At 39.9% G+C, this 27,322-nt stretch overlaps 1 protein-coding gene across 1 annotated transcript in view; it reads right to left on the bottom strand.

The window, feature by feature from the left end:
* The window catches only part of LOC131499839 (zinc finger protein 345-like), a 55,103-nt gene extending 49,636 nt beyond the window's left edge, over positions 1 to 5,467 (bottom strand). The window contains 1 exon segment of the mRNA XM_058708271.1: positions 5,019 to 5,467. Coding sequence (XP_058564254.1) covers positions 5,019 to 5,027 — 9 coding nt within the window. The 5' untranslated portion in view covers positions 5,028 to 5,467.
* Between the last annotated feature and the right edge of the window lie 21,855 nt (positions 5,468 to 27,322).

Genomic DNA, 27,322 nt, shown 5'->3' with positions numbered 1-27,322 from the left:
AATGAACTACTGGGACCTTATGAAGATAAGAAGCTTCTGCATAGCAAAGGAAACAACCAACAAAACTAAAAGGCAACCAACAGAATGGGAAAAGATATTTACAAATGACATATCGGACAAAGGGCTAGTATCCAAAATCTATAAAGTGCTCACCAAACTCCACACCCAAAAAACAATCCAGTGAGTAAATGGGCAGAAAACTTGAATAGACACTTCTCTAAAGAAGACATCCGGATGGCCAACAGGCACATGAAAAGATGTTCAACGTCGCTCCTCATCAGGGAAACACAAATCAAAACCACACTCAGATATCACCTCACACCAGTCAGAGTGGCCAAAATGAAGAAATCAGGAGACTATAGATGCTGGAGAGGATGTGGAGAAATGGAAACCCTCTTGAACTGTTGGTGGGAATGCAAATTGGTGCAGCCACACTGGAATACAGTGTGGAGTTTCCTAAAAAAATTATAAATAGACCTACCCTATAACCCAGCAATAGCACTGTCTGGAATTTACTCAAGGGATACAGGAGTACTGATGCATAGGGGCACTTGTACCCCAATGTTTATAGCAGCACTCTCAACAATAGCCAAATTATGGAAAGAGCCTAAATGTCCATCAACTGATGAATGGATAAAGAAACTGTGGTTTATATACACAATGGAGTACTACGTGGCAATGAGAAAGCATGAAATATGGCCCTTTGTAGCAACGTGGATGGAACTGGAGAGGGTGATGCTAAGTGAAATAAGCCATACAGAGAAAGACAGATACCATATGGTTTCACTCTTATGTGGATCCTGAGAAACTTAACAGAAGTCCATGGGGGATGGGAAGGAAAAAAAAAAAGAGAGATTAGAGTGGGAGAGAGCCAAAGCATAAGAGACTCTTAAAAACTGAGAACAAACTGAGGGTTGATGGGGGGGTGGTAGGGTGGGTGATGGGTATTGAGGAAGGCACCTTTTGGGATGAGCACTGGGTGTTGTATGGAAACCAATTTGACAATAAACTTTATAAAAAAAAAAACGGTACCTGAAGCAAATGGTAACAAAAGAAAAAAAAAATAAAAGATAAAGAACACTGTTAGGTACTACATGTGAAGGAAATCTACATGGGGATGCTTTTTGGGATTGATATATAACAATGATATCAGTCACCAAGAAGTGTTCAGGGCATTGTTCTTTGCATTCAAGTGAGACAGAAACATTCTGAATTTAAATGTTTTGCCAGTCAGTGTATAGAAAAAATACAGTAGCAGCTCATAAATATCTGAGTGTATCTTTATAATAGCGTTTATTATAATAGAAGAATATTAATTATGTAGTTCAAATAAAGAGATTTTCAGATATCTGAGGAAAGTATAGCTAAGTCTTCTGTAAAGGGATGAAAGATGATTATCAATCTACTTTTACTCAATAATTAGCCTTAATTCGAACATCATGGAAAGTACAACTCACAAATCAATACATATGGGGAAAAAGAATGGTTCTTGAAAGACTTTAATGTGCATTTTGACCAAGGATCATACAGTGATTTTGCAGTGGTTTCTTAAGAGTACATTTGAAATTAATATATGCTCATTAATGAGCCGGAATGGATTTTAATATGTTAACTCTGATTTATAATGAAAGAAGTGGTGTCCTGCTGCAACCTTAGCCTGCCCCATCTTCATCAAGGTTGCAGGTAAACAGGAACACAAAGTACACTTGACCCTTGTACAACATGGGTTTGAACTGTGTGAGTCCAACTTACAGGAAGATTTATTTATAGTACAGTAGTATAAATGTATGTACTTTTCCTTTTGATTTCCCTAATATTTTCTTTTGATGAGTTTCCTTGATGGTAGGAAAACCATAATGAACACCTATAAAATGTGAAGTATATTTTAATTGACTACTTTTCTTCTCAGTGGTAGGCTATTAAATTGATGTGTTGGGGAGTCAAACTTGTACACGGACTTTCAACTGCGTGGGTGGTGGGTACACTGAACCCCTGCATTATTCAAGAGTCACTGGTACTTGTTTAAGCAGTGGGATGCTATCACGAATGATCTCTTTGCCCAGTGGCCTTAAACCTCAAATTATTTGAACTTAATTTTCCCAAAGTTTACATATTCTACCTTCCTTTTTGTAAGTGATGGGGCATTAGGAGCTTTTAATAACGATCATATAAGAGTATTATTGAGAATGTAGCCGAACAATTTCCTGATACTTCTGCCTTGCAGTCCATTTTGTATAAACAGGCTGGCTGCAGGGGGTGGGTTTGAACTGACTCTAGCTCCACCCAGTAGCAAACTCACTAGATAAGAGCCCCACAGTCACAAGCAAACAGAAGCTCCTGATAGGAATTCTCTAATCATCATTTGTATAAGAGTGTCCACTCTGAGTATATTCATTCACCTTGCACATCCTTTGGAGAGGACCCCTGCAGAGAGCATCTGCCATTCTCCACTGATTTTGAGGTTAACTGTACATTCTAGACTTAGCCCAGGAGCTCCACTGTCCTCCAACCATGCACCCCCAAAAAGGCATCTGCCCAGTTCCTGACATTCTCTCTGCCTGCACTCAACCTTAACCTCTACATCTTGCCCCTCATGACATTGTACACATCCACCATGGCCTATGAGTAGTAAATTGTTTCTTTTTTGTTTATTGATCCTTGGCTCACAAAATAATGCTCAGCGGTTCTACTTAACAACTGCTAATTAAACAAATTCACTACAAATCTAAGACCTCTCTACAGATTCTTGGTCACTATTTGAAGTCTTAACCTATGTGTTTTGTTCTGTTTTTTTTTTTTAGTGTAGTTTTTGTGAGCATATTGAACCCAGATTTTCACAGTTTTGAAATGCACAGAATGCAATATATTATGTTAAGCTAAAGATGGATTTTGGAATAACAGTACTAATAAGGAAGAAGAATGCGTATGTATGCAAACCAAGATCTTCAGAAGGAATGGGAATATTTGTTGAAATGAGGATTATTTAAATCTCAAAACTGATAATTTCCTGACAACCAAAAATGTTATGGATTTATAAAAACAGGAATACTTCTCTACATTTTTGGTGATGAATTTATGTCTCCTAAATCTCTGCATATCTTGGTTTGAGAATCTCCCCATGCAAATCCTCTCTTGTGTACCTGGTTAATATTCTTGTAGAATGTATTCTATTTCCACGTTCCAATGTTCATGAACTTTTGCTTCTATGAGTAGCTCAGGGATTTTAAGATTCTCTTGCATGAAATGACATGGTGTTCAAATGTTAATTTGAATATGGAGTAATTCTACAGGGAGTATATTAAATTCCATGTAATTTATTTGATACATTTCCTTCCTACTCAATGGGAGAGGAACACTGAATAAGATTTCTTTAGTTACTATTCCTTTCCCTTCTTGGGAGTGACCTCATCCAAGATATTCACTTTTGTGAAAAAATTTGATGAGGTGAAAACTTGGAGATTCATGAGCCATGGGTTGTGTTCACCTTTATTTGAAGGAAACAAATATGCACAGTGCTGAGGGCTTAGTAGATGTTCTAAATATAGGAAGAAAACAGTATTCTGTTAAGAGTGATGATGCAGCCCAAGATAAGAGGTTAAAAAAAACATCTAGGCTGAAGCATTGGCATAAATTCTTCTTATGGGGAAGGACATCTGACCTAGGCTGCACAAGTGACTCTGAATTATAGAAGGATAAATTTTACTCATTTTCTTTCCAAATCTGCTCTGGTTTGTCTGTCTCCTCGTCTCCATTCCAATGATGTAGCCATCACAACTTTTCTTTCCTGTGTTAGATAGATCCTCTCCCTGACATGAAATCCATGCAGGCTCTTCTTGTTTCTTAGTAGCTTATAGTTTTCAAAAAATTTTAAGTTTATTTTGTCATCTTAGGGAGACAAAAAGAGAGAATGGAGAAGGGACAGAGTAGGGAAAGAGAGAGAACCCTAAGCAGGATTTTCACTGTCAGCACAGAACCTGATGCAGGGCTCAAACTCACAAACCATGAGATCATGACCTGAGCTGAAGTCAGGTGCTAAACTGACTGAACCACCCAGGCACCTCTAGAATTTTTTAATATAATGGGAAATGGTTGCTAATTGGATCAATTGACCCATCTCTAATATTTCAGTACAATCTTATCACCACTTAAATGGAAGGAACAGGAAAACAATCAATTGTCTACAGGATTTCTTCAGGCAATTGGTATGGAGAGAGTTATGAGGACAGATAAAACATTAGGATAGTATGCTTTGAGAGGAAGATAGATCCTACAAAAACAAATATGGAAAACCCCTGAAATGTGATGAAAGCTCTGACAAGAAGCTCCCTTTGATCACTGCAAGATCATAGGACAATTCTTGTGATGAACAAATGTGACCTAGAAGGGAACTTGGGAACCAGCCTGGTGGTTTTCTGGGATTGAGGGATGTCAGATTCTTTACTCATGATTAAACAATTTTCTAGTGGTACTGTGGAGCAGATGCTGTTGGATGCCATAGATAACTGCACTTTCCCAGGCCCAGTTTTGTGGAGGTTGATGGAGAGGGGAACATTGTGGGCATTGCTTGAAGATGTCACATGACAGAGTTGGTGTTAAAGATGCAAAGGCTACTGGACACTAATAGTCAGAACCAGCAAGGCATGTGGGTAGCTCCTCAAAGCACAGGCATCCGAGGTATATAAGCCCAACATAGGTCTCATCCATTGTTGATGGGTGACCTTCCAAGGATCCTGACCCACAGCTGGCAGAGACCTTCCTCACATCCACTCAGCCCTGTGTTGAGTCTAGTCTATGCTCTGAACCATGTTCAGAGCACTGATTCCTAGGGAAGCTGGTTACCAGTCACCGGCACTGAGCATATTTCTGCTCTAAACAGCCTACCCAGTTTTTAGGCTAGATGTCCCTATGATGTTTCACAGCCTGGGCTGTCCTTACACCCATTCGGACCTGATTAGGAAGAGGATATCTATCAGTTGTAGAAACCAATAAAATAAAGTAGGGTAGCATGTTCTACTCACATTTCGCATTGGTTCAATGGAAGGACAAGAATTCCTTTTCAACACCTGTTATTTTGGGGTATTGAGATTTCCCCAGTGATGTCTAATGTGAATAGTTGGCAGCTGAGCTTACTCTGAGAGGTACTGAGTGGGAACTAGCTCTGTCACCGTTTTTGTGATGTCACTCCTTTGTGATGAATGTTTTTATGTCTTATGAGCTAAGAAAAGAAAGGTTTCCCTATATACATGTATTTATATTTGTATGCTTAATGCAAATGTATGTGTGTGTATAAATATGCACACATACACGAAAATTGTTTGTTATCCATGTAATAGAACATTGAAAGAGTGTAACTTGATATTGAAAAATAACAGTAATACTACAGGGACAAACTCCTTCCTTTTAAAGATTATTCTATATGATATATTGCCTTGCTATATGTTTGATTGGTTATGACTACGTTTTGTTTTGTTTTTTGTTTATTTTTCCAATTTTATCATCCTCTTTTAGGTATAGTTCTAGGAAATTTTCAATGTAGTATCTTCAAGCAAAGTTTTGTGTTACCAGGAACATATTGTTTATTTATGTTTCATATTCTACTGAAGATATTGGGGTTTGGATTTACCATGTTTGTTTTTTCCTTACACCTTATCTACTTCTTATTATTTGTTGTGTTTTCCTGTATTCATATTCAGAAAATAGATCTACGTATCATTCTGTTTCTGTGGGCATGGTATACTCAGCAACATATTGCTTTAGGTAGAAATAAAAACATCCCTTTTTTGAAGCAAGCCTTTAAAATCTAATCACGGTGTGACATTACTTTCTACATTTAATTTTAATGTGTCACTGTGTGTACAATGATACTTATCTATTGACTTCTATTTTTTGATGAGGAGTTTGTTGTTTTCAATGAAGTCACATGTGCAGATCATAAAGGAACATCTCAATGGAATTTCGCAAACTGATCACATATCTGTAAGCCACTGAGATCAAGAAACATAAATGTTGGTCCTCTATAATTCCTTTTGATGGCTAGTGGGTTTTTTTAAATCTTTTTTAGAAATCCTCTCATGTAGAGACCACAGGCACAAATATTTTTCTTTTTCAAAGCATATCATTATCTTTCCAATTTCAATCAGAAATGTATTCAAAATAACCGTGTTAGGTGGTTTGTGTACGGACAGAGATTTTCTATCTTTATTTTTTTTTCCTCCAACGTGGCTAACAAATTGCAGTGTATTCTGAAAATGTTCTAGCATGCTGTCTTCATTTGCTTGAACAAGTCATTTCTTTACATGGATTAACATCAGTGTCCTCTTGGAAGAGACTTCTGTTAGTTCTCTATCTTTTTCTGCCTCTAGTAGTGATTACAAATCTCACGAGACTACATTCTCAATATCAGTTTTGAACTCAAAAACGTACAAGGTGCCTCCTTGCTGACATGAATGCTTATTCCTCTATTTCCATAGCAGAATGGCCTGCAGGGTCTTGGCAATAGCAATAATTTCATGTTACAGAATATAGCATATGTAAAATATTGGCAAGCTGATAGCTGTTTCCCATTATCTCTCTCTTTACTGAGTGTAGGTTAAGTTCTACAGACTTTAGTGCCAAACACGAGTATAGACAACTAATTCATCACTGTCTCTAAAGGAATCTAAACCACAGTGATAGCTTTTGGATAAAAAGATGTCTGCCATGATTTTGGATGCACAAATTTTCGTATGTTTATAGAGTGGTTAGGAGTGTATCCCTTGTGCTACAATGTGCATTTTGGGTGATTTCCAGAGCATTCAGATTAGCTCTATGGTACCTGGTTGGAAGGAGCTAGATATTCCTTGAAGATACCAGGTTTTCCTATGCCCAGGGTCTCACAAACCCATGGTATGTGCAGCATCTACCTGTAGGAGTTGGGGGTGGGGGGCTGACAGGTGATATTAGAGTGATCAAGATGTTTATGGTGTTTGCTGTCATGAGCCATACAATTCTTAGATCTTGATCTAGGAGTCTCCTATCTTCAGCCAGGTTTGGAAAATAGTTACAGACCAGCTTGTTACCTTATGGAATGTGTGGAATCATGCAATTTTTATAGGTCTTGAGAGTATCCATGGTCTTTATCAAACAAAGTAGATATTCATGTGTTGGCTTCTCCTCTTGTTTGTGCATTTGTTTTGTTATTTATTAGTACATTTATGTGATATCACATACTATTCATTCTTTGACTTATGTTTCATAGCAGAATACATTCTAGGTCTATGTACATTGTTACAAATGGCAAGAAAGGACAACAAAAGCAGAAACATCTGGTTACCATGGTGGAACAGGGAGGGAGAATGGGCAAAATGGGTAAATGGGATAGCGAAGGATAGGCTTCCAGTTAGGGAATCAATAAGTCATGGTGATAAAAGATACAACACAGGGGATACATTCAGTGGTATTATAACAGCAGTGTATGATGACAGATGGTAGCTCGCTTGTGGTGAGCATAATTAACCCTGTAGATCTGTCAAATGACAAAGTTGTACATCGAACTGATGTAACATTGTGAGTCAAGTATACTTGAAGAGAAAAAAGAGAAAGCAAAGTAGATAACAATCCACATGTACATGTATAGGTTAAACCATTTTGTTAAGAAGTTGTCTATAATGAAAGCTAACTTACTCTCCAAATCATGCTCCTCCTAGGTGTTCATGCAGACTTAGGAAGGCTAATTTCTCTTTATCAAAATGGAGGTAAAGGTAAATTGCTGGAGGACAGGTAGGACATGGGAGAGAGGAGAGTGTGCGTAGCTGAGTGGAAAAGTGAATAGGAGCATCTAGAGGAGTCTGGAGTCCTAATTGGCTGAGCAGCCCAGGAGATACATGAAGAACAGTAATTTCTTTGAGAGCTTCTCAAACTGCTTGCCCTGACGTGTGCTCTGTCTCATCTCTACTCTCCTAAAGTGCCTGTAATAATGGGCACATGTCTTCTGAAGGCTGTTCTGTATAAGTGAATTCTTTTGGGAAAATACCAAAGTGCAACTAAACTTTATGTCCATGCTCATTTTAGCCAGATTTTGGGAAGAAACCTGAGTTGAAAACACAAGACATCCTGTAGCATGAAGCTGTGGGAGTTACTAAAAGGACAGGGAAAACTTGATATTCTTAAAGGCTATGGAATCGATGGGCGCCGAACTAAGAAATGCAACTTTGCAATCAGAAGCAGTTGTACCTGCATTATGGGTAAAAGAGGCAACTATTCCCAAGAATATGTTTGGAATGGTGACTAGAAGGAGGAGAAATAAAAGTGGTTGACCAAGTTCTCCATGCAAGGGTGGAGGCAGCTTGAATGAAAAGAGGAGAGAGAAGGGCCTTAGGCTCACCTATTTTGTCCTCTTCCCCGTGTTTAAGCATCCTTTGAAACTGTTCATTTCCTGTGATGCAGGCCTGGAATTTTACCTGGGGCATACGTTCTACAGCCTAGGAGAGTCAGTGTGCTTCCGATTATAGAAGTATTGTGTGGTTTTGTTTCATTTTGTAAACACACTTAGTGCCCATGAATGAACTCAAGCTGGATTTTGTGGACACTTGATTCAACCTGTTGGTTCCCACTTGAGGTGTGCCTCTTCCCTCTCTTTTTCTACCACCTCGAAAGGATTCACGTTTTTATTGTTCTTTCCTAGAGATAAATGAGGTAGGGGACTCTGCCTGTCCCTCTTCTACCTTACTGGATGAATAACATTTGTATGGAGAGGTACCTTGCTCTGGGCACTCTCAGGAGGGAATACAAGAACATCATCCTTGAGAGAAAAAAGTTAGGACATCAGTCAGCAGGAGGACTAGGGTTCCTGTCAACATGTTTGCATATTCACTTTTAGATTGTGATTTACTTACTTGCTGCTCTGGACATGTATTTCCCAGCTGTTATTATATGTCCTTTCAAGAATGCTAGGTACCTGACACAACTGTGAATCATTATGGGTCTCTGTATTTCATTTTCTCTGTGCTCTCTGCAAGATCCCTCCATGATAGGTTAATATTTTTTTTTTCCCATGTAACGTTAAATTCCTTGGGAGGATTTACTGAAAGATGTGCATAAATCACCTCATTGAAGCTGGAAATTCGCTTCTGTGAGTCATGTTGTTTTTAGTCTCTTTAGAAAATTAAAGCTCTCCTGTGTGCTGGAGATACTAGTGTAGGAAGTGGAAATTGTAAATCAGTCAGGCCTTGCTGCTGAAAGTTTCCATTGGATTCTATACTCATGTCACAGATGGACGGCTCCTTATCACCTTTCTGTTGCTCTAGAAAAAAAAATATGCATCATATATACGCAACTGTCTTAAATATGTAAAATATGATTCAGCAGAAAAGATCAATGGGGCAAGAACTTTGAAAACCCTAGGGAATTCACAAACAATAACTGTGGGTTATATCAATGTGAGTGTTGGTCTCTGTGGTGTGTTGGGGGAACACAAAAAGCTTCCACCACAAATAGATCTGTATGTTTTAAGCCCCTGAAAACATTTTTTGGTTTCAGTGACCAAAACAGTTTAATTATATCACATTTGGTTTTTTTTATTTGATTTGTAATTTTCATATTTTGTGTTGTATCCTTGCTCTGCTCTTTTGGTTGATGAGTCTGTGGTTCAGTCGTGTTTGTGTTACCTCTTTCACTTTGGAACCTACTCTGAACCTTCTTTTAGGGTTTCCTCTGTATAATGGTCAGTGTGTTCCATTAGACAAATTCAAAGTCAGACAATCTGAGCTAAAACTCAAGCTCCACTAGGACTACAGTTTTTCCAAGATATTCTTGTGAAAGATGAAAATCACATCTCATGTTCTCATCGGTCACCATGGATTCATGGGGGAATTTAAGAAAAAGTGTTAGAATGGTTTGTATTGTGTAAGAAATGTTCAAGAAAAATTGTGGTTGTTGTTCCCAAGGTTACAATTTGTACTTTCCACAATAATCTTAAATTTCAAAGTCATCATGATTTGTTCCTTTTTTTTTCTTTTTTCCCTTTTTGTTTTCTTTTGGAATTAAAATCATGTCTCTTGAAATGACTATGTTAGTGTCACTTGCAATTTGAGTGAAATATGGAAACTCACACCTCAGCCAGAAATCCAAGTCACAATATGAATTTAATGAGATCTTCAGTTCATTGTCATAAACATTAACATTGGAGAAGTCAGGTCTAGCTCACCAACACTTGTCCGTTATTCTATGCCTCTCATTATGTCTGAAGGATGTTATGTTGATAACTATGGCTTCGTAATATGGTTTATTTTTTTAATTTTTATTTTTTAGAAGACCGATCCTTTTATTATTTTATTTTTTTATTATTAAATTTATTGTCAAATTGGTTTCCATACAACACTCAGTGCTCGTCCCAAAAGATGCCCTCCTCAATACCCATCACCCACCCTCCTCTCCCTCCTACCACCCCTCAACTCTCAGTTTGTTCTCAGTTTTTAACAGTCTCTTATACCTTGGCTGTCTCCCTCTCTAACCTCTTTTTTTTTCTTCCCCTCTCCCAAGGACTTCTGTTAATTTTCTCAGGATCCACATAAGAGTGGAAACATATGGTATCTGTCTTTCTCCGTATGACTTATTTCACATAGCATAACACTCTCCAGTTCCATCCACGTTGCTACAAAAGGCCGTATTTCATTCTTTCTCATTGCCACGTAGTACTCCATTGTGTATATAAACCACAATTTCTTTATCCATTCATCAGTTGATGGACATTTAGGCTCTTTCCATAATTTGGCTATTGTTGAGAGTGCTGCTATAAACATTGGGGTACAAGTGCCCCTATGCATCAGCACTCCTGTATCCCTTAGGTAAATTCCAGGCAGTTCTATTGCTAGGTCATAGGGTAGCGCTATTTTTAATTTTTTAAGGAACCTCCACACTGTATTCCAGAGCGGATGCACCAGTTTGCATTCCCACCAACAGTGCAAGAGGGTTCCCGTTTCTCCACATTCTCTCCAGCATCTATAGTCTCCTGATTTGTTCATTTTGGCCACTCTGACTGGCGTGAGGTGATATCTGAGTGTGGTTTTGATTTGTATTTTCCTGATGAGGAACAACATTGAGCATCTTTTCATGTGCCTGTTGGCCATCTGGATGTCTTCTTTAGAGAAGTATCTATTCATGTTTTCTGCCCATTTCTTCAGTGGATTTTTTTGTTTTTCAGGCATGGAGCTTGGTGAGTTCTTTATAGATTTTGGATACTAGCCCTTTGTCTGATTATGTCATTTGCAAATATCTTTTCCCATTCCGTTGGTTGCCTTTTAGTTTTGTTGATTGTTTCCTTTGCGGTGCAGAAGCTTTTTATCTTCATGAGGTCCCAATAGTTCATTTTTGCTTTTAATTCCCTTGCCTTTGGGGATGTATTAAGTAAGAAATTGCTTGCTCGCTCTCTCTCTCTCTCTCTCTCTGTCTTTTTCTCAGCTTCCTCAAGTAAGAAATTGACATCGCTCTCTCTCTCTCTCTCTCTCTGTCTTTTTCTCAGCTTCCTCTTTTCCCATAATTTTATCTTCTAATTCACCTGTTCTCTCCTCTGCCCCTTCAATCTGTGCTACGGCCACCTCCATTTTCTTTTGCACCTCATTTATAGCATTTTTTAGCTCCTCATGACTATTTCTTAGTCCCTTGATCTCTGTAGCAATAGATTCTTGCTGTCCTCTATGCTTTTTTCAAGCCCAGTGACTAATTTTATGACTATTATTCTAAATTCTTGTTCCGTAATATTGCTTAGTGTTTGATCAATTCGTTACCTGTCGCTAGTTCCTGGAGTTTCTTTTGAGGGGAATTCTTTCGTTTCATCATTTTGGGTAGTCCGTGTAGCTCCAAACTGCAGGGCACTTCCCCTGTGCTGTCCAGAGTAACTTGTGTTGGTGGGCAGGGCCATAATCAGACATGATGTGTGTCCCCAGCCCACTGCTGGGGCCACAGTCAGACTGGTGTGTACCTTATCTTCCCCTCTCCCAGGGGTAGGACTCACTGTGGAGTGGTGTGACCCTGTCTGGGTTACTTGCACACTGTCAGGCTTGTGGTGCTGCTTTGATGGGATCTGGCCTATTAGCTGGGGTGGATCTGCAAGGTGCACAGGGGCGGGAGGTGCAGGCTTAGCTCACTTTGCCTTGGGTGGTCCCCTGCGGGAGGGGTCCTGAAGCACCAAAGGGAGGCAGGACCCTAGGAGCATGGACCCACACAAGCACAGCATTGGGTGTTTGCACAGTGCAAGCAAGTTCAGTGAGGGGAAGTGGTTCCCTTTGGAATTACTGCGGGATGGGAGAGGGAGATGGCACTTGCCAGTGCCTTTGTTCCTCTGCCGACTGAGCTCTGTCTTCTGGGGCTCAACAACACTCCCTTCCAGTGTCCTCTTGCCCTACTGCTCCCTGAGAGCAGAGCTGTTGACTTTTAACATTCCAGATGTTAAGTCCCATTGGCTGTCAGAACTCATGGAGTCCAGCCCCTCTGCTTTTGCAAGCCAGACTTCGGGGGCTCTGCCTTGCCCGGCGGGCTGCCCCTCCACTGCCCAGGCTCCCTCTTGCCAGTCCGTGTAATGTGCACTGCCTCTCTACCCTTCCTCTCCTCTTCTGTGGGCCTCTTGTCTATGCTTGGGTCTGAAGAGGCCATTCTGCTAGTCTTCTGGTGGCTTTCTGGGTTATTTAGGCAGGTGTGGGTGGAATCTAAGTGATCAGCGGGATGAGGTGAGCCCAGTGCCTTCCTATGTCTCCATCTTCATAATATGGTTTAAATTAGGAAGCATTTGCCACCAAGGTGCCTTTCATTTCTGGGTTTATTCTGGGTAAATGTTACACTGTGATATCCATATGAATGTTTGGGTGGATTTTAATAGATATGCCAGGAATGACTTTAGGATTTTGATAGAGATTGCATTAAATGAGTAGAGCACTTTGAGTACTATCAACAACTCAATAATATTAAGTATTCCAGTCCAAGAACATGGATGTGATTCCATTTGTTGTTTCTATTCCTACACAATATTTTATAGTGTAAACTAGGTTTGACTTCTTTCATTATGTCAAATTGTAAGCATTTTATATTTGGCGATGCTACTATAAATGTATTATATCCATATTTTGGGGATTGTTCTTTGTTGTGTACAAACACAACTATGTTTTATGTTTGTGTTTGTCTTCTCCAAATTTGTAAACGGTGTATGAATTTCATATATAGGAATTGTTCAGAGTGGAGAAAAATGGCAGCGGAGTAGCAGGACCCTAGGCTCTTCACATATAATGAACATGACTAGATAACTGACAAATGATTCCAAAATTCCCAGATGTGTGTCTGAACACTGACAGAACAAAGTCCCCAACTTAAGGGAGAGAAGAGGCCACATTGAAGACAGTAGAACGTTTAAAGGCATGGTTTAGGGGGAATAAGATTGCAGTGCTGCACAGAGCAGGGAGCCATGGTCAAGGAGAAGGTCATGTGAGACAGAAACACACACGTGAAAGCATAAGGAGAATGTTTCCACAGAACTATTGGCTGGGAAAATGAGAAGGGCTGAATTTCATGAGCTCTGGCAGCTAACTGTCTTAAAGTCTGGAGTTTTAAAGATCATCAGCTTGGCTGGGATAGAGCCTAGAGGGTACTGTCATTTTTCTGGAAAGAAGGCAGGCAAACATCCTGGGATCAATCAATGTTGCAAAACCATCTGAAGAATGCCTGGAGCCCACAGGGTGGGAGATTATTCACTACACTAGAAGCACTTGCTGGACACACAACATTCACTGAGATATCTGTAGAGGAACTAAAGACCTAGCTGGAGCTCCTTCTCTCCCCTGCCCCTCAGCATAAACACAGAGCAACCTGTAGGAAGTTGCTCATTAGGGACACTGAATGTCTGCCTTCCTTACACTAAGCCCCCACCTCCCTATGCTCTGGTGGGACTGCCCTTCTCTGCCAAACTTGCTTCATTCTCAGTAAGGTCGGTCCCTGCTCCAAGAGACCTGCACAAGTTGCTGCCCACACCACATTTCCTGACCAAACAGTTCTGCAGGGCCTCAGTTCTGGTGAAGTTGATGTCAGGTCTCAATTCACAAGAAGACCGCAGCACATCTAGCTATGACTTACCATGTTCAGGCCAGGGACCCTACACTGTCCATAGCAGTCAAGAAGAGCATCTGCAGGCCACTGGCCTAAATGATCTATGGGAGACTTAACTGTCTTTTCTAACATACAGAGGAAGGCATCGCCTTAGACAAAATGCCAAGATGGAAGAATTTATCCAAAGTCAAAGAATAAGATATGGCCGTGAAGAGAGACTTAAGTGAGACAGTTATAAGTAACCTGCTTGATGGAGAATTGAAGGCAAATTCATAAGAATACTCTCTGGGTTGAAAAAAGAATAGTAAGAACCTTACCAGGGAGCTAAAACAACTAAAAAAGAATCAGAGAAGAACAGTGCAATGAATAAGATTGAGGGACACTTGGGTGGGTCATTCAATTAAGCATCCAAATCTTGATTTTGGCTTAGGTCATGAGGTCACGGTTTGGGAGACAGATCCCCAACTTGTTCTCTGCATTGACTGCATGGAGGCTGAGAGGGATTTTCTCTCCCTCTCTCCCTCCCTCTCTTTGCTCTCATTCTCTGTATCTTTCTCAGAAAAATAAACAGGTTTTTTTTCGGTAAAAAAAAAAAAGGACTGGAAACAGGCTTAGCAGTGAGCAGCAGGCTAGAAGTAACAGAGGGATGACTATGTCACCTAGAAGAAAAATAATAAAGAAAAATAATGACTCTAAGCAAAAGACAGGAGAAGAATCATGCAACAGTATTGACTTGGGGAACTCAGAGACACCATCAAATGTTATGATATTTGTATTATGGCAGTCAGAAGAAAAAGAGAAAAGGGGGAAGAATCTTACTTTAAAGAAATAATAGCAGAAATCTTGGTAATCCTGGAAGGAAACAGACTTCCAGATCCAGGAGTAGCAAAATGGATAAAAACAAAAAACTTCCTCTAGGAGACTCCTAGACTTCCTCTAGGAGACTCATTCAGACATAACTCACCTGCAGATTGACAATGAGGAAATGAAGAAACACATAGCATGCAACAGATGTCAAAAGAAAGTCAGAGTGGCAATACTTCTATCAGACAAACAAGACTTTTTTGTTCTTCTATTGTATTTATCCTGCTTGGTGTCAGAGTAATGCTGGCCTCACAGGATAGTTTGGAATGTGTTCCTGATCTTCCATGCTTTATAGGATTTTGAAAAGATTACCCTTAGTTATTATTTTTTTTAACGTCAGTTAGAATTGACCGTTGAATGCATGTGATCTTGGGCTTTTCTATGCTGAGAGATTTTTGATTCTGAATTCAACTTTCATTCTTCTTTTTCCTATAAGAAGATTTCTAAATTTGTGGGTTTAAGGTTCACAATTTAATCTTAGTAACATTTTTAAGAATTAAGTGGATTTTTTTAATGTTCATTTATTTCTGAGAGAGAGAGAGAGAGAGAGCAGGCAGAGAAGGTGGGAGGGAGACACAGAATCAGAAGCAGGCTCTAGACTCTGAGCTCTGAACACAGTGCCTGACCCATGGGTCAAACTCACTAACCCTGTGATCAGGATCTGAGCTGAAGTTGGATGCCCAACTGACCGAGCCACCCAAGAGCCCCAGAGGATTTCTTTTCTAAGTTACTTGTTAGGATACAATTGTTTATATAGTTGAAGCATTATCAATTTGTTATTTTTCTGGTTAAACTGGGCATTACTTTCAAGGTTATGGTTTTTTTTATTCTGGTCTCTATTTTATTTAGTTCTGATTTATCTTTCTAAATAAAATGATTTCAGATTTCCATTTGTTATTTCTTCTCCTACTAAATTTCAGCTAAGAGTCTTCCTTTTCTCGATCCTTTTGGTGTAATGTTGTTGACTTCAATGTTTTCATTATTTGAAGCATTTATTTAAAAAATAAGTTTTTAAAATTTAAAACTTTAAAAAATAGGAAAATCGAAAGTAGTGAAAAACTTACCAGAAATAAAACAAGCAATGACCAAAATAATATAAAATAAAAATAAGGATTCTTTAGAGTTTTCTAAAGATCATATCATCTGTGAACAGAGATTTTTTTTTTTTCCTTAGGAGTTTGTAGCCTTCTTTACAGTAGTGTATTCCTTTGATTTGGTAACCTGGCAATGCTGGTACCACAGAGTATTTTCATATTTTCTCTTTTCACTCCTTGGAAATACTTGAAGAGATTTAAAGTACTTTCTCATGAGCTGTTTGTTTGAATTCTCCAATGAATTCATCAGACATAGGACTTTTCCTTATTCGGAGTTAGTTTGATTTTTTTTTGCTTTTCGTTTGTTTTGCATGTTTTTTATCACTCTTTAAGTCTACATAGTTGTCAGCAGTAGTGATTTTTTTTTTCAGGATGGAGTACAGGTGCTTCTACCATTTTTTGAATTCATTCTCCTTTCTTGGTATATATTTGTGGGCATATAAGTATCCATTATTGCCTCTCATAATTATTTTTATTTCAGTCGTATCAGTTATAATGTGTCTGCTTTCACTTCACTGCTGCCTTTAGTTGGTCTTTTCTCTTTAATTCTGACTTGAGTGAAAGGTCTATCAATTTTGTTCATCTTTTCTGAAAGCCAACACTTCCTATGGTAGATATGGTCTTAGTTTTACTGTATCCTGTCTTAAGGATTTCAGTTTTATGTTTAAGTTTCCTTCTGGTGATTTTGGGCTCATGTGGTACTTTTCTTGATTATTCGAGGTATAGGAAAATGATTTGCACGATAGCATGACAATACTACAGAATTATCTATTAGGCTATATGGTCAGTGTCTTGTGTGCAAGTTTATGTGTCCATGGAGGAATGAAGTCCTGATGATTCATTCTCAAACATTTGGCTGACGTTTTCTGATTGATTCTAAGGTTGCATAATAGAAGTCTTCAGTATATTCATCTGAGAGTAGTAAGTGGGATGATTTTACTTTTCTGTTATTTGATCTCTTTCAGCTGTATCTTCACAATGCACCCAGAATTTCCTGCCAAAGCCGTGCTTAGAACCTTCTCTCCAAAAAGTGTCAGTGGGTGAACATAGTACCTGTGAGAATTTACACTTAATGATAGACTGGGACAACGATGGGGAGAATGAAGGGCATCAAACATATCATGACGGACATTTCCAAATGGAGACATCTGCCCATGAAAAGAATCTCACTGCCCCATATGGTGAAGGATATAAAGCATTTTGCAAAACCTCCCCTTGTAAGTTAGCTACTTCTACAAAGCAGTGTGTTTCAGTAACCAAACACTCAAGTCCAGAATTCAAACATAAGTATTTGTCGATAGAAAATTTGGAAAATCTGGAAAGTTACCTCATTCAGGTAGAAAATAAGTATTTGAACCAATTTGAAAATAGGATTGGAATGACCTTTCTGTCAACTGTTTCTGAAAACCATAGATTTAAAGGTAAAGAAGAAAGTGTTAAGGAGTGTCAATTTGAGGGGCACGTCACAAAGAAAACAACCCTACAAAACTACGAGAGTATTTTCAATGGACATAGAATTGCTCCTTGCAGTGAATCTGAGAAAACATTTAACCAGGGCTCAAATGTTAACAAATGTCTGTGTACTCATTTGCCAGACAACCATTTTGAATGTAATAGAGGTAAGGAAGTCTTTTCTCAAAGATCTAAACGTATTATACAGAAGAGTACACATATGAGAGGAAATCCTTATAAATATAATGAATGTGGAAAAGATCTCAAGCAGTCCTCTGATGGTGATCATCAGACGATTTGTGAGGAGAAAAAAACCATACACATGTTATAAATCTGGAAGTGTGTTTAGTCAGTCACCAAGACTAAATACACATGAGACAATTGGTACCGGAGAGAAAAGGTACACTTGTAAGGACTGTGGCATAGTCTTTCATTGGCAGTCAACACCAACTCAACATCAACAAATGCATGCTGGAAAAAAATCATACAAATGTAAAGAATGTGGTAAAGCCTTTAAGGACTGCTCATCGCTAAATAGACCTGGGCAAATCCATATTAGAGAAAGACTTGATAAATGTCAACAATGTGGCAAGGTCTTTACCAGGCATTCAATTCTAATTCGCCATCTCAGAATTCATACTGGAGAGAAACCTCACCAATGTAAGGAATGTGGCAAGGCCTTTACCCAGCCCTAAATCCTTACTCAACATCACAGAATTCACACTGGAGAGAAACCTGATAATGTAAAAAGAATGTAAGTCAGTGCCTATAAGTGGTGCCCAGACCTTACAGGACATCAGAGGATTCCTATTGGAGAGTAACCATACAAATGTAAAGAATGTGCAAGCTCTCCCTGCAAGTCACATCTTAATGCACATTCTAGTTACCACATAGGAGCCAAAGTGTGAAATGGAAAGTGGCCATGCCTTTACCTGGAATTCAATCTGTGCTCGATATCACAAAAGGCACCCTAGATGCAAACCCTAGAAATTTAATGAATGAACAAAGACCCTCACTTTAAATATACACTTTAGGAAACACAAGAGATGCATATAAGAAAGTCACTGGAAAGGTAGATTTACAAAACTATTTCATTGAACATCAAATGTCAATGTTACAGAAATCAAGTAGAAAGGAGTACACCAGTCACTCTATTCAGACATTGCTTCAAAATACTTAAGGAATAATACAGAGTTAGACACTTGGAAAACATATATGCTATTCTGGTTCAAAAGATCTAGTGGATCGGGTTTTGCATAGGTATACTTAATTTCAAAATGTGCTTTTTTTTTTTTTACATTGACCCTATTTGGGATTTGTAAGTAGCAAGTATTAATGTATTCCTACTCTCAAATCACTTCAGAATATTCATTTCTTCCCAGTGGGTGTGTGAAACCATGTGGCTGACTGTTGTCGCATCAAAGGTATGAGACGCCCTTCTTCATTAGATGGGACACGGGCATGTCTAATTTTCCACAGTGATAAAGGACAGTATGATGCACATCTGAAACAAATCTAAATGGAGATGCTGTTTGTGGTTATACCACTGATTTAAGTTGTCATGAGACAGGTGTTGAGAACACCATTGTCCATTTATTAACTCTAAAAACTTCCTGAATATTAGAAAGAAAATGTTTTACGATAAGGTCTTAAAGACAAAAGAGGTGGCAGTCCAGTGAACTGATAGATCTTTATAACAGCAATAGTCAGAGCACATGAGTTGATGTGGCTGCAATGAAGACATCTTCACAGATGGCAGCCAGAGCCTAGCTACCTCTTCCCCCAAATGGCATAAATTGTACATCCACATCTCTCAACAATTGTCTCTGGCCTGACACTTATGGAAATCACTATTTCCATGTCATTATGTCAACAAATGAATGCTTTTTTAGCACTTGTATTCTATATTTTGAACAACGATTTGTTGAGTCGAGTGGATTTGAAATGCATAAATTGGTCTGTGTGAACTTAATATATTTTAATAAATAAAACATAATGGTTTTTAATGTGTTAACGTGGATGTGTAGTGAATGAACTGGGATCCCCCCCAGCAATGTTAGCCCATCCCCTTGTATTTAAGGTTGTAGGTGGAATCTATAGATGGAATCTATAACTCATTTCCTAACACAACGGCATAACATACCCAGTAATCCGTTTTCTCCGCGGCCTTAGGATTTACATAATGTGTCATTATTTTTCCCCTCGTTTATCCATGATACCATTTTCTCATCTTTGTGAATACTGTGATATTATTATGGATATATCATAGATTCTACAGGGTTACTGTTGACGTTTTACTCAAGGTACTCCATGAAACCCTATGTGGCTTTCATTTTGCACAGCCAGTACATATGTTTTTAAGTTTATTTATTTATTCTGAAAGACAGAGAGTATAAGCATGGGAGGGGCAACGTAGTAGGGAGGGAATCCCAAGCAGGCTGTGCTGTCCGCCCACAGCCAGACACAGGCTTCAGACCCATTAACTATGGAATCAACAGCCACATGCTTAACCTACTGAGCCAGCCAGGTGCCCCTAGCCAGGAGTTTTACAGGGCCTTGACTGACACCAGCCCCTCTCACTAGTACATTCCCTAGACAACACCCTACAGACTCACAAGATAATGTAACTTTTGACAAGATGTTTTTAATCTGCCTTTGTGAGCAACCGGGTCTAATTTCTTCCAGTGCTTTCCCCTCTGTGTCCCTTACAGAAGGCACAGAGGTTGCTTAAACCTGTTTTAGTCTGAATGGTGAAATCTGGGCTTAGGGAGGGGGTCTAAATCATGCCTCCATGACAGCTAAGACAGCTATGTGCCCCCGTCATGGGGGGGTGGGTGTTGTTTTGACGTGCATATGAAGCAAACATGCACATATGCTAGTACTGGGTGTGTAATAGATAGCCCATAAGTAGGAGAAACAAATTCCAATAGTAGTGATAATGTAGCCCCAGATGAGACATAGAAAATATACAAGGTAAAGAGTTAGCATAGTGGATTCTGCGTGTGGAGGAAACACCTGTCTCAGGTTGCACAACTGAGAATGCATATAGAAAAATAATTTCTACTTGTTTTATTTTCCAGTTGTCTCCGGTGCTATGCTTGTTCATTTTTGGTGCCAGATTTGTAGACATCACAAACATTCTTCTGTGCCTGTGTTGTGGTGAGAGTGTCCTCACTAGCTGCTTAGTTGAGAGAGATGTAAGGCCGTGGATATTCAGACCTGTAACGCTGGAATGTGGGATGGGAATAGAAGTAAAACATGATGAAGCCATCATCCTCAGAGAGAAAGATAAGACCTATGAAAAGAAAATGTGAAGGACTCTTTCCAATGCAGGGAAGTACCTGGAGGTGGTTCCCTTTAGTCACCCAGGGTCCTAGGCAGCTCTTGCTGGTGTCATTGGATGAATAAGTGTCATGGAGATAAGGAATTGGCAAAAGTGGTAGATTTCTGAAGATTGGGGATGTCCTCCTTTATCTCCATGATTGCTCTGAATTCCTTTGTCTTACTGAGGCCCAGAAGCCGTCAGATGACAATGATTACTGGTTTGCCCAGGCCTAGATCAGAGGCAGTGGATGGAGGAGGGGTATTAGATGATGCAAACGTTTTGGGCGTGGCTTTATTTTATTTTATTTTTATTTTTATTTTTTTTAACGTTTATTTATTTTTGAGACAGAGAGAGACAGAGCATGAACAGGGGAGGGGCAGAGAGAGAGGGAGACACAGAATCCGAAACAGGCTCCAGGCTCGGAGCTGTCAGCACAGAGCCCGAGGCGGGGCTCGAACTCACGGACCGCGAGATCATGACCTGAGCCGAAGTTGGACGCCCAACCGACCAAGCCACCCAGGCGCCCCTGGGCGTAGCTTTAAAATGTCACATGGGGGGCGCCTGGGTGGCGCAGTCGGTTAAGCCTCCGACTTCAGCCAGGTCACGATCTCGCGGTCCGTGAGTTCGAGCCCCGCGTCGGGCTCTGGGCTGATGGCTCGGAGCCTGGAGCCTGTTTCCGATTCTGTGTCTCCCTCTCTCTCTGCCCCTCCCCCGTTCATGCTCTGTCTCTCTCTGTCCCAAAAATAAATAAAAGATGTTGAAAAAAAAATTTATAAAATGTCACATGGCACAGTAGATTTTGGAGATGAAGAAGATTTCTAGATGCTGTAATGGGATCAGCGGGACGTGTGCTGTGGTTGTTCAAGCACTAATATACCAGGATATAACTGCAATGAAAGTGAAATCCAGTGTAGATGGGTGACCTTTCAAGAAAGACAATTCATTGTTGTGATGGACCTTCCTGTCGTCAGTCAGCCCCATGATGAGTATAGGCCTGTACTCTTGCTCTGTCCATGGCCCAGATTTGTTGGAGCAGCAGTTCAACAGTGACAGGCAGTGAGCGTCTCTGATTCCAACAGTCTAGCACAGCTGTTCACTGACTAAATGAATAAATGTTTAGTGTGTATGTGAATGTTAGTAGGCATAAAAAGGTATGAAACCTTGCCATTTTTTAACATTTGTTTATTTTTGAGAGACAACATGAGTAGGGGAGGGGGAGAGAGAGAGACAGACAGAATCTGAAGCAAGTTCCAGGCTCTGAGCTGTTAGCACAGAGCCCAACACGGGGCTTGAACTCATGAAGTGCAAAACCATGACCCGAGCTGAAGTCTGAAGCTCAACCAACTGAGCCACCCAGGCACCCCAGAAATCTTGCCTTTTGTATGAGTGGGTGGTGTTACAGAGTGTTATGCTAATTGAAAAGAGTCAGAGAAAGACAAATCCTATATGATTTCACTCACGTGTGGAAATCAAGAAACAAAACAAGTGAGCAATGGGAAAGAAAAATAACAAAAGAGAGAGGCAGACCAAGAAAAAGACACTTAACTATAGACAGGAAACTGATGGTTACCAGAGTGGAGATGGGTAGGCATATGGGTTAAATAAGTGATGGGGAATAATGAGGTCCTTTGTGAGTTGAGACCTGGGTGTTCTATGGAATTGTTGAGTCAGTATATAGTCCACATGAAGCTAATGTTATACTGTATGTTAACTACCTGTAAGTTAAAGAAAAACCTCTGGGAAGTGTTTTGTTGTTTACTGATTGAGGAACCTTTTCCTCTTAGGTTAACTGACTTCAGCAAGTGCACAGAATATAACTTGGTAAACAAATGGAAATATTAATCTTTTCTCCCTACCCGGTTCTTCCAGATCTCAGAAACTCTCGGTGCCTATTCTTATATGTTTATTCCAATACATGTGTTTGCGTAATTTCAATAATTATCTTTTTCTACGTATGACAAGACGCAGTTGGAAACACTGTTAGGTAACCAAGACTTTGACTAGAATGTCATAGCTGAGAAAGTCCGAAATCGATTCAGAAATGAGGAGACGGCTATAAGGATCTCTGATGGACTCCAGGACCCAATCAAGCCCCCTTGGAAGTATGAGCATGATTCCTTGCTTACAGAATCCCTGGAAGCCTTCCCAGGTGAATCAAGAACTTTATTCCCTAATAGGTTCAATAGTCTTGGGATGTTTTGGAGACCTCAAGAATATAGTAGTCACCCAAATCTATAAGTGTTGCAGGCAAAACCGATGGCAAGTATTTGGCTTTGTTTCTGCCCTTGAGAGGCTATTAAAAGTTTAATGTAGTGACTTCCTATGAAAAATTCCAGGAAAGCTAGTTTTAAAGAATCTATCGGTCAAACCTCTATTGTGGCTGCACTTATATAAATAAGGAGGTCAAGTTTTTTTCTCTAAATACACTGAGTTTGCAATCCAATTACTGTTAACTTGGCTCTACTTGGTAAACTGAGAATGCTTATAGACAAAAATGTTTCAATAACACATCTTTGTAGATTTAGACTTTAATAGTATTCATCATAAATTGTACCAGATCCAGATTTCTTCTTGTGTCCTCCAATGCCTGGCTACAAATACTGAGAAGAACGTTTTATTAAATCTGTGTTGAATGAGAGAGAGAGAGAGAGAGAGAGAGAGAGAGAGAGAGAGAGAGAGAGAGAGATAGTGAGTTAGGGTGCACAAGTGAGGGAGGGGCAGAGAGAGAGCGAGAGGGAGAATTCCAAGTAGTCTCCCTGCTGTCAGTCAGGGCAAAGCCCAAAGCTGGCTCAATCCCTGCAACTGTGCAGTGGATGACCCAAGTCAAAATCAAGATTCGGGCACTTAATGGACTCGGCCACCCATGCGCCCGCCACCCACCTAAAGTAACATTTTGAATTTTCTCCTACCTTTCTGTCTTGGAATCATTTGAGGACAAAACTGCCTTCTGTCCTGAAGCTCTGGAAACTTCAGATAAGTACTTGATGGAAAGAAATCGTCATAATAGCTCATGTATAGAGAATCTTTGTGCTGTGGCTGTATGGGCCACTGAAAAGATTACCAGAGGCATTCGAACTGTAAACCAGGAAGATCCTTCGGGTTGCTCCTACTTGCCCTCACTGTATCTGAAGATGATTCAAGTCTGACATCTAGACGTCTGTGCCTCTGGCTACCCTGAGAAGTCAGGAACTGGCTTAAGAGTTGATGTCATCATGAAACATAGTTGTCTTCTTTGGTTTTCATAGAAATGCCTCATTGAATAACATTACATGAACCACAGGGCTAACTTTGAAAAGGCACCTGCATCAAGGCCTCCTAAAATGAGTTTGACTAAACAGATCTACCGTCAGAACTAAAATGCTGGATCAATGACATGAAACAATGTAGGTCAACTTTTTTTTAAAAAAAACGTTTATTTATTTTTGAGACAGAGACAGAGTGTGAACAGGGGAGGGGGAGAGAGAGAGGCAGGCACAGAATCTGAAACAGGCTCCAGGCTCTGAGCAGTCAGCACAGAGCCCGACGCGGGGCTTGAACTCACAGACCGGGAGATCATGACCTGAGCCAAAGTCGGACGCTTAACCGACCAAGCCACCCAGGCACCCCTGTAGGTCAACTTTTAATATGTGCAGCTTCCAGGGAAGTTTCATATGGGGGAATGGAAGGGGTTTAGGACAGCCTTTCCAGTCCCCTCACCCCCAGAATGGCCATTTTGTCATGCAGATACTTTGACATGAAGGTACTTGAGAACCTGCTGGTTCAGGAGAAGCTTTTCCCCCTTAACCATGCAGAAGAGTCTAAATTGGGGGGTCTTCCCAGAAAAAGAGTTATTAACAGAGCCAAAGTTATCTCAGTGACCCATCTGTAAGGTAGAACAAATATCTAATTACCAAGAATGTGCTCTTCTGATCGCCCTGTGAAGTGCATTGCTTTCCTCTGAAGCTTCAGGCCCCTACCCCTTTTTCCTTAGTTCACCATGGTATTTGGCCCTGATGTTGCTGGACAGTCTTTGGAATTTCCATGTTTGTGTGGATTTCCTGTACATATGTGTATTAAATTTGATTTTCTCCTGTCAATCTGTCTCATGTCCATTTGATTTCTCATCCAGCTAAAAGGACCTTTGGGGAGACAAGAATTCTTGTTCTCTGACACAGGGTTTGACTTTAGTGCCTCATTTCCTGTCATTCCATTTCACGTATAAAAAGATGCTGGGGCAGTAGAAAGTTCTTCCACAGGGGTTGATATTTTTGAGGAAAGTTTTTGTCACTTTCAGCAGATTCCTTATTTAATACCTGTGTGGATACTATCTTGTCAGTGTTTTCCTTAAAAGTTTCTAAGGAGCACTCAAAATATGTATCCGGCTCCATTTGTCTAGCTGATTAGATGGCTCTCTGAAGGTGGGTTGCATAAGTACACAGATTAAATGTTTCAAGGGACCTCACTTAGGCCACTTGAGCATTGAAATCATCCTTAGGATCCTTTTCTATTTATTTAGTTTTTGCAAACATGTCCTCCGTGTGTGTTAAACACGAGTCCCACCTGATTGTTGGAAGGTGGTTCTCCATCCTTTTTCCCCATTGTGATGGTTTATTTTTTTTTAATTTTTTTTAACGTTTATTTATTTTTGAGATAGAGAGAGACAGAGCATGAATGGGGGAGGGTCAGAGAGAGGGAGACACGGAATCCGAAACAGGCTCCGGGCTCTGAGCTGTCAGCACAGGGGCCTGATGCGGGGCTCGAACTCACGGACCGCGAGATCGTGACCTGAGCCGAAGTCAGCGCTCAACCGACTGAGCCACCCAGGCGCCCCTGTGATGGTTTATTTTGAATCCTAGTGCAATTAGATGTTCAGCACTACTTAAGGATTTTCACCTGTGAATGATCGTGTTCCCTCAGGTATCTTTCTGGAGTCGGTTGATTGTATTTTGTGTCTTGGTTTTCTCTGGACTTAGCCAGCCTAAATTCACAGTGTTATGTATGTTAAAGGGCTCTTTCGTCTCTTCTTCCTGTGGGAGTGTAACTAAATTATTTGTGTTGTGAATGGGAATCCTTGTGGGATGGCTATTGGGTAGTGTTGACTCTGCCCCCGTCTAATGATGGAGCTAATGCCCTTTGTCTTTGGATTCAGTCAGAATCTCATCTACAGAATGCATCAAGCATTTATGTTGGAAACACTGTGAAGAATGTTAAGTTTCTAGGAGGAAAAGTCATTTCTGCCACAGACCTGCAATCTTTGCTTTTCCTGATTGTAAAGTGTATTGTGGCCATGGACTATTACAAAGGAAAATCATCTTTCTTTTAGTAGGGTCTTAATTGAACACCAGTCAATTGTGTAACATGCAGCCTCACAGGCTGTACAAGGAGAGCTAGATCAGCAACACTTCTCCATTGCTAGCCAAGAAGAAACTGAAACATCACACAGAGAGAACCAGAAGGAGAAAACATCTCAGATTCTTAAACCTGCTATAAACAGAAGAGGACTAGTCCTCAGGAAAATGAGTTGATGATGAAACAACAACCAAGTAATTAAAAAAGTTCTTTACCAAGACAGTCCTTCCAGCCAGATGCTTTATTTCTCTCACTCCAAAATGAAAGCACCATAGTCAAGAGACCTTTCACATTTTCCTTCATAGTCTTCTCAAAGGCAACTTTTTGATAGGCTCCATCATTTTAAGCTAACCTTTTGTGGGGCAGCTGGGTGGCTCAGTCAGTTAAGAGTCTGAGTCTTGGTTTCATTTCTGGTCGTGTACTCACAGTTTCATGCATTTGAGCCCCAGTTGGGCTCGGCACTGGCAGCACAGAGCCTGCTTAGGATTCTCTCTCTCCCTCTCAAACCCTCCCCATCTTGCACTGTTTGTCTCTCTCAAAATAAACAAACTTAGAAAAATTATAAAAATAAAAATAAACTACCCTTGTGTGTGTGTTCATAACAACCTAATTCTAAATTTTTTTGTGTGCCTTTAATATAGAACAATTGTTTTCACATCAATTTTCCTGACATATATATTTGTAGGTTGAAACCAGATGCATAAAGTTTTGGACAGGTGACATTTGCGATGTGTCTATATCACAACAAATGTAAAAGAGTCACAATTATTAGGGTCCTAAAAACTCCTTGCATTATAAATGCATTACTTCTGGTTCTCTATATAATGGGATATATTTAAAAAACAATCTGTATATAAAAAGTATGTCAGCATTTCCTAGTAAATTTTGTTGAGTCCATTTTTAATACCAAATATTGTTTAGGTTGGTGACTTCTCTTCAGGCCAATACTGTTCAGATGGTATAAATTTGTAAACTAAATTTTTAAAACTGATCATTCTGCATTCAAGAGCAAAGCACATACATGCTTGTGTAGAGCTCAGAGGTGCAATACATTTCTCTTGAATATTTGGGAAAACATGAAGTCTTTTCAAGAACATCTAAGAAACAGAATAATCCTAGCCTGCTGACACAAAGGAAAAAAAACTTGCCTGAAACTTTGATTTTGTTTCTTAGCAATTTCTGTTGCTTAGAG

This window comes from Neofelis nebulosa, chromosome 17 (assembly GCF_028018385.1).
Source record: "Neofelis nebulosa isolate mNeoNeb1 chromosome 17, mNeoNeb1.pri, whole genome shotgun sequence".
NCBI lineage: Eukaryota > Metazoa > Chordata > Mammalia > Carnivora > Felidae > Neofelis > Neofelis nebulosa.
This window is presented reverse-complemented; position numbering and strand designations above follow the sequence as displayed.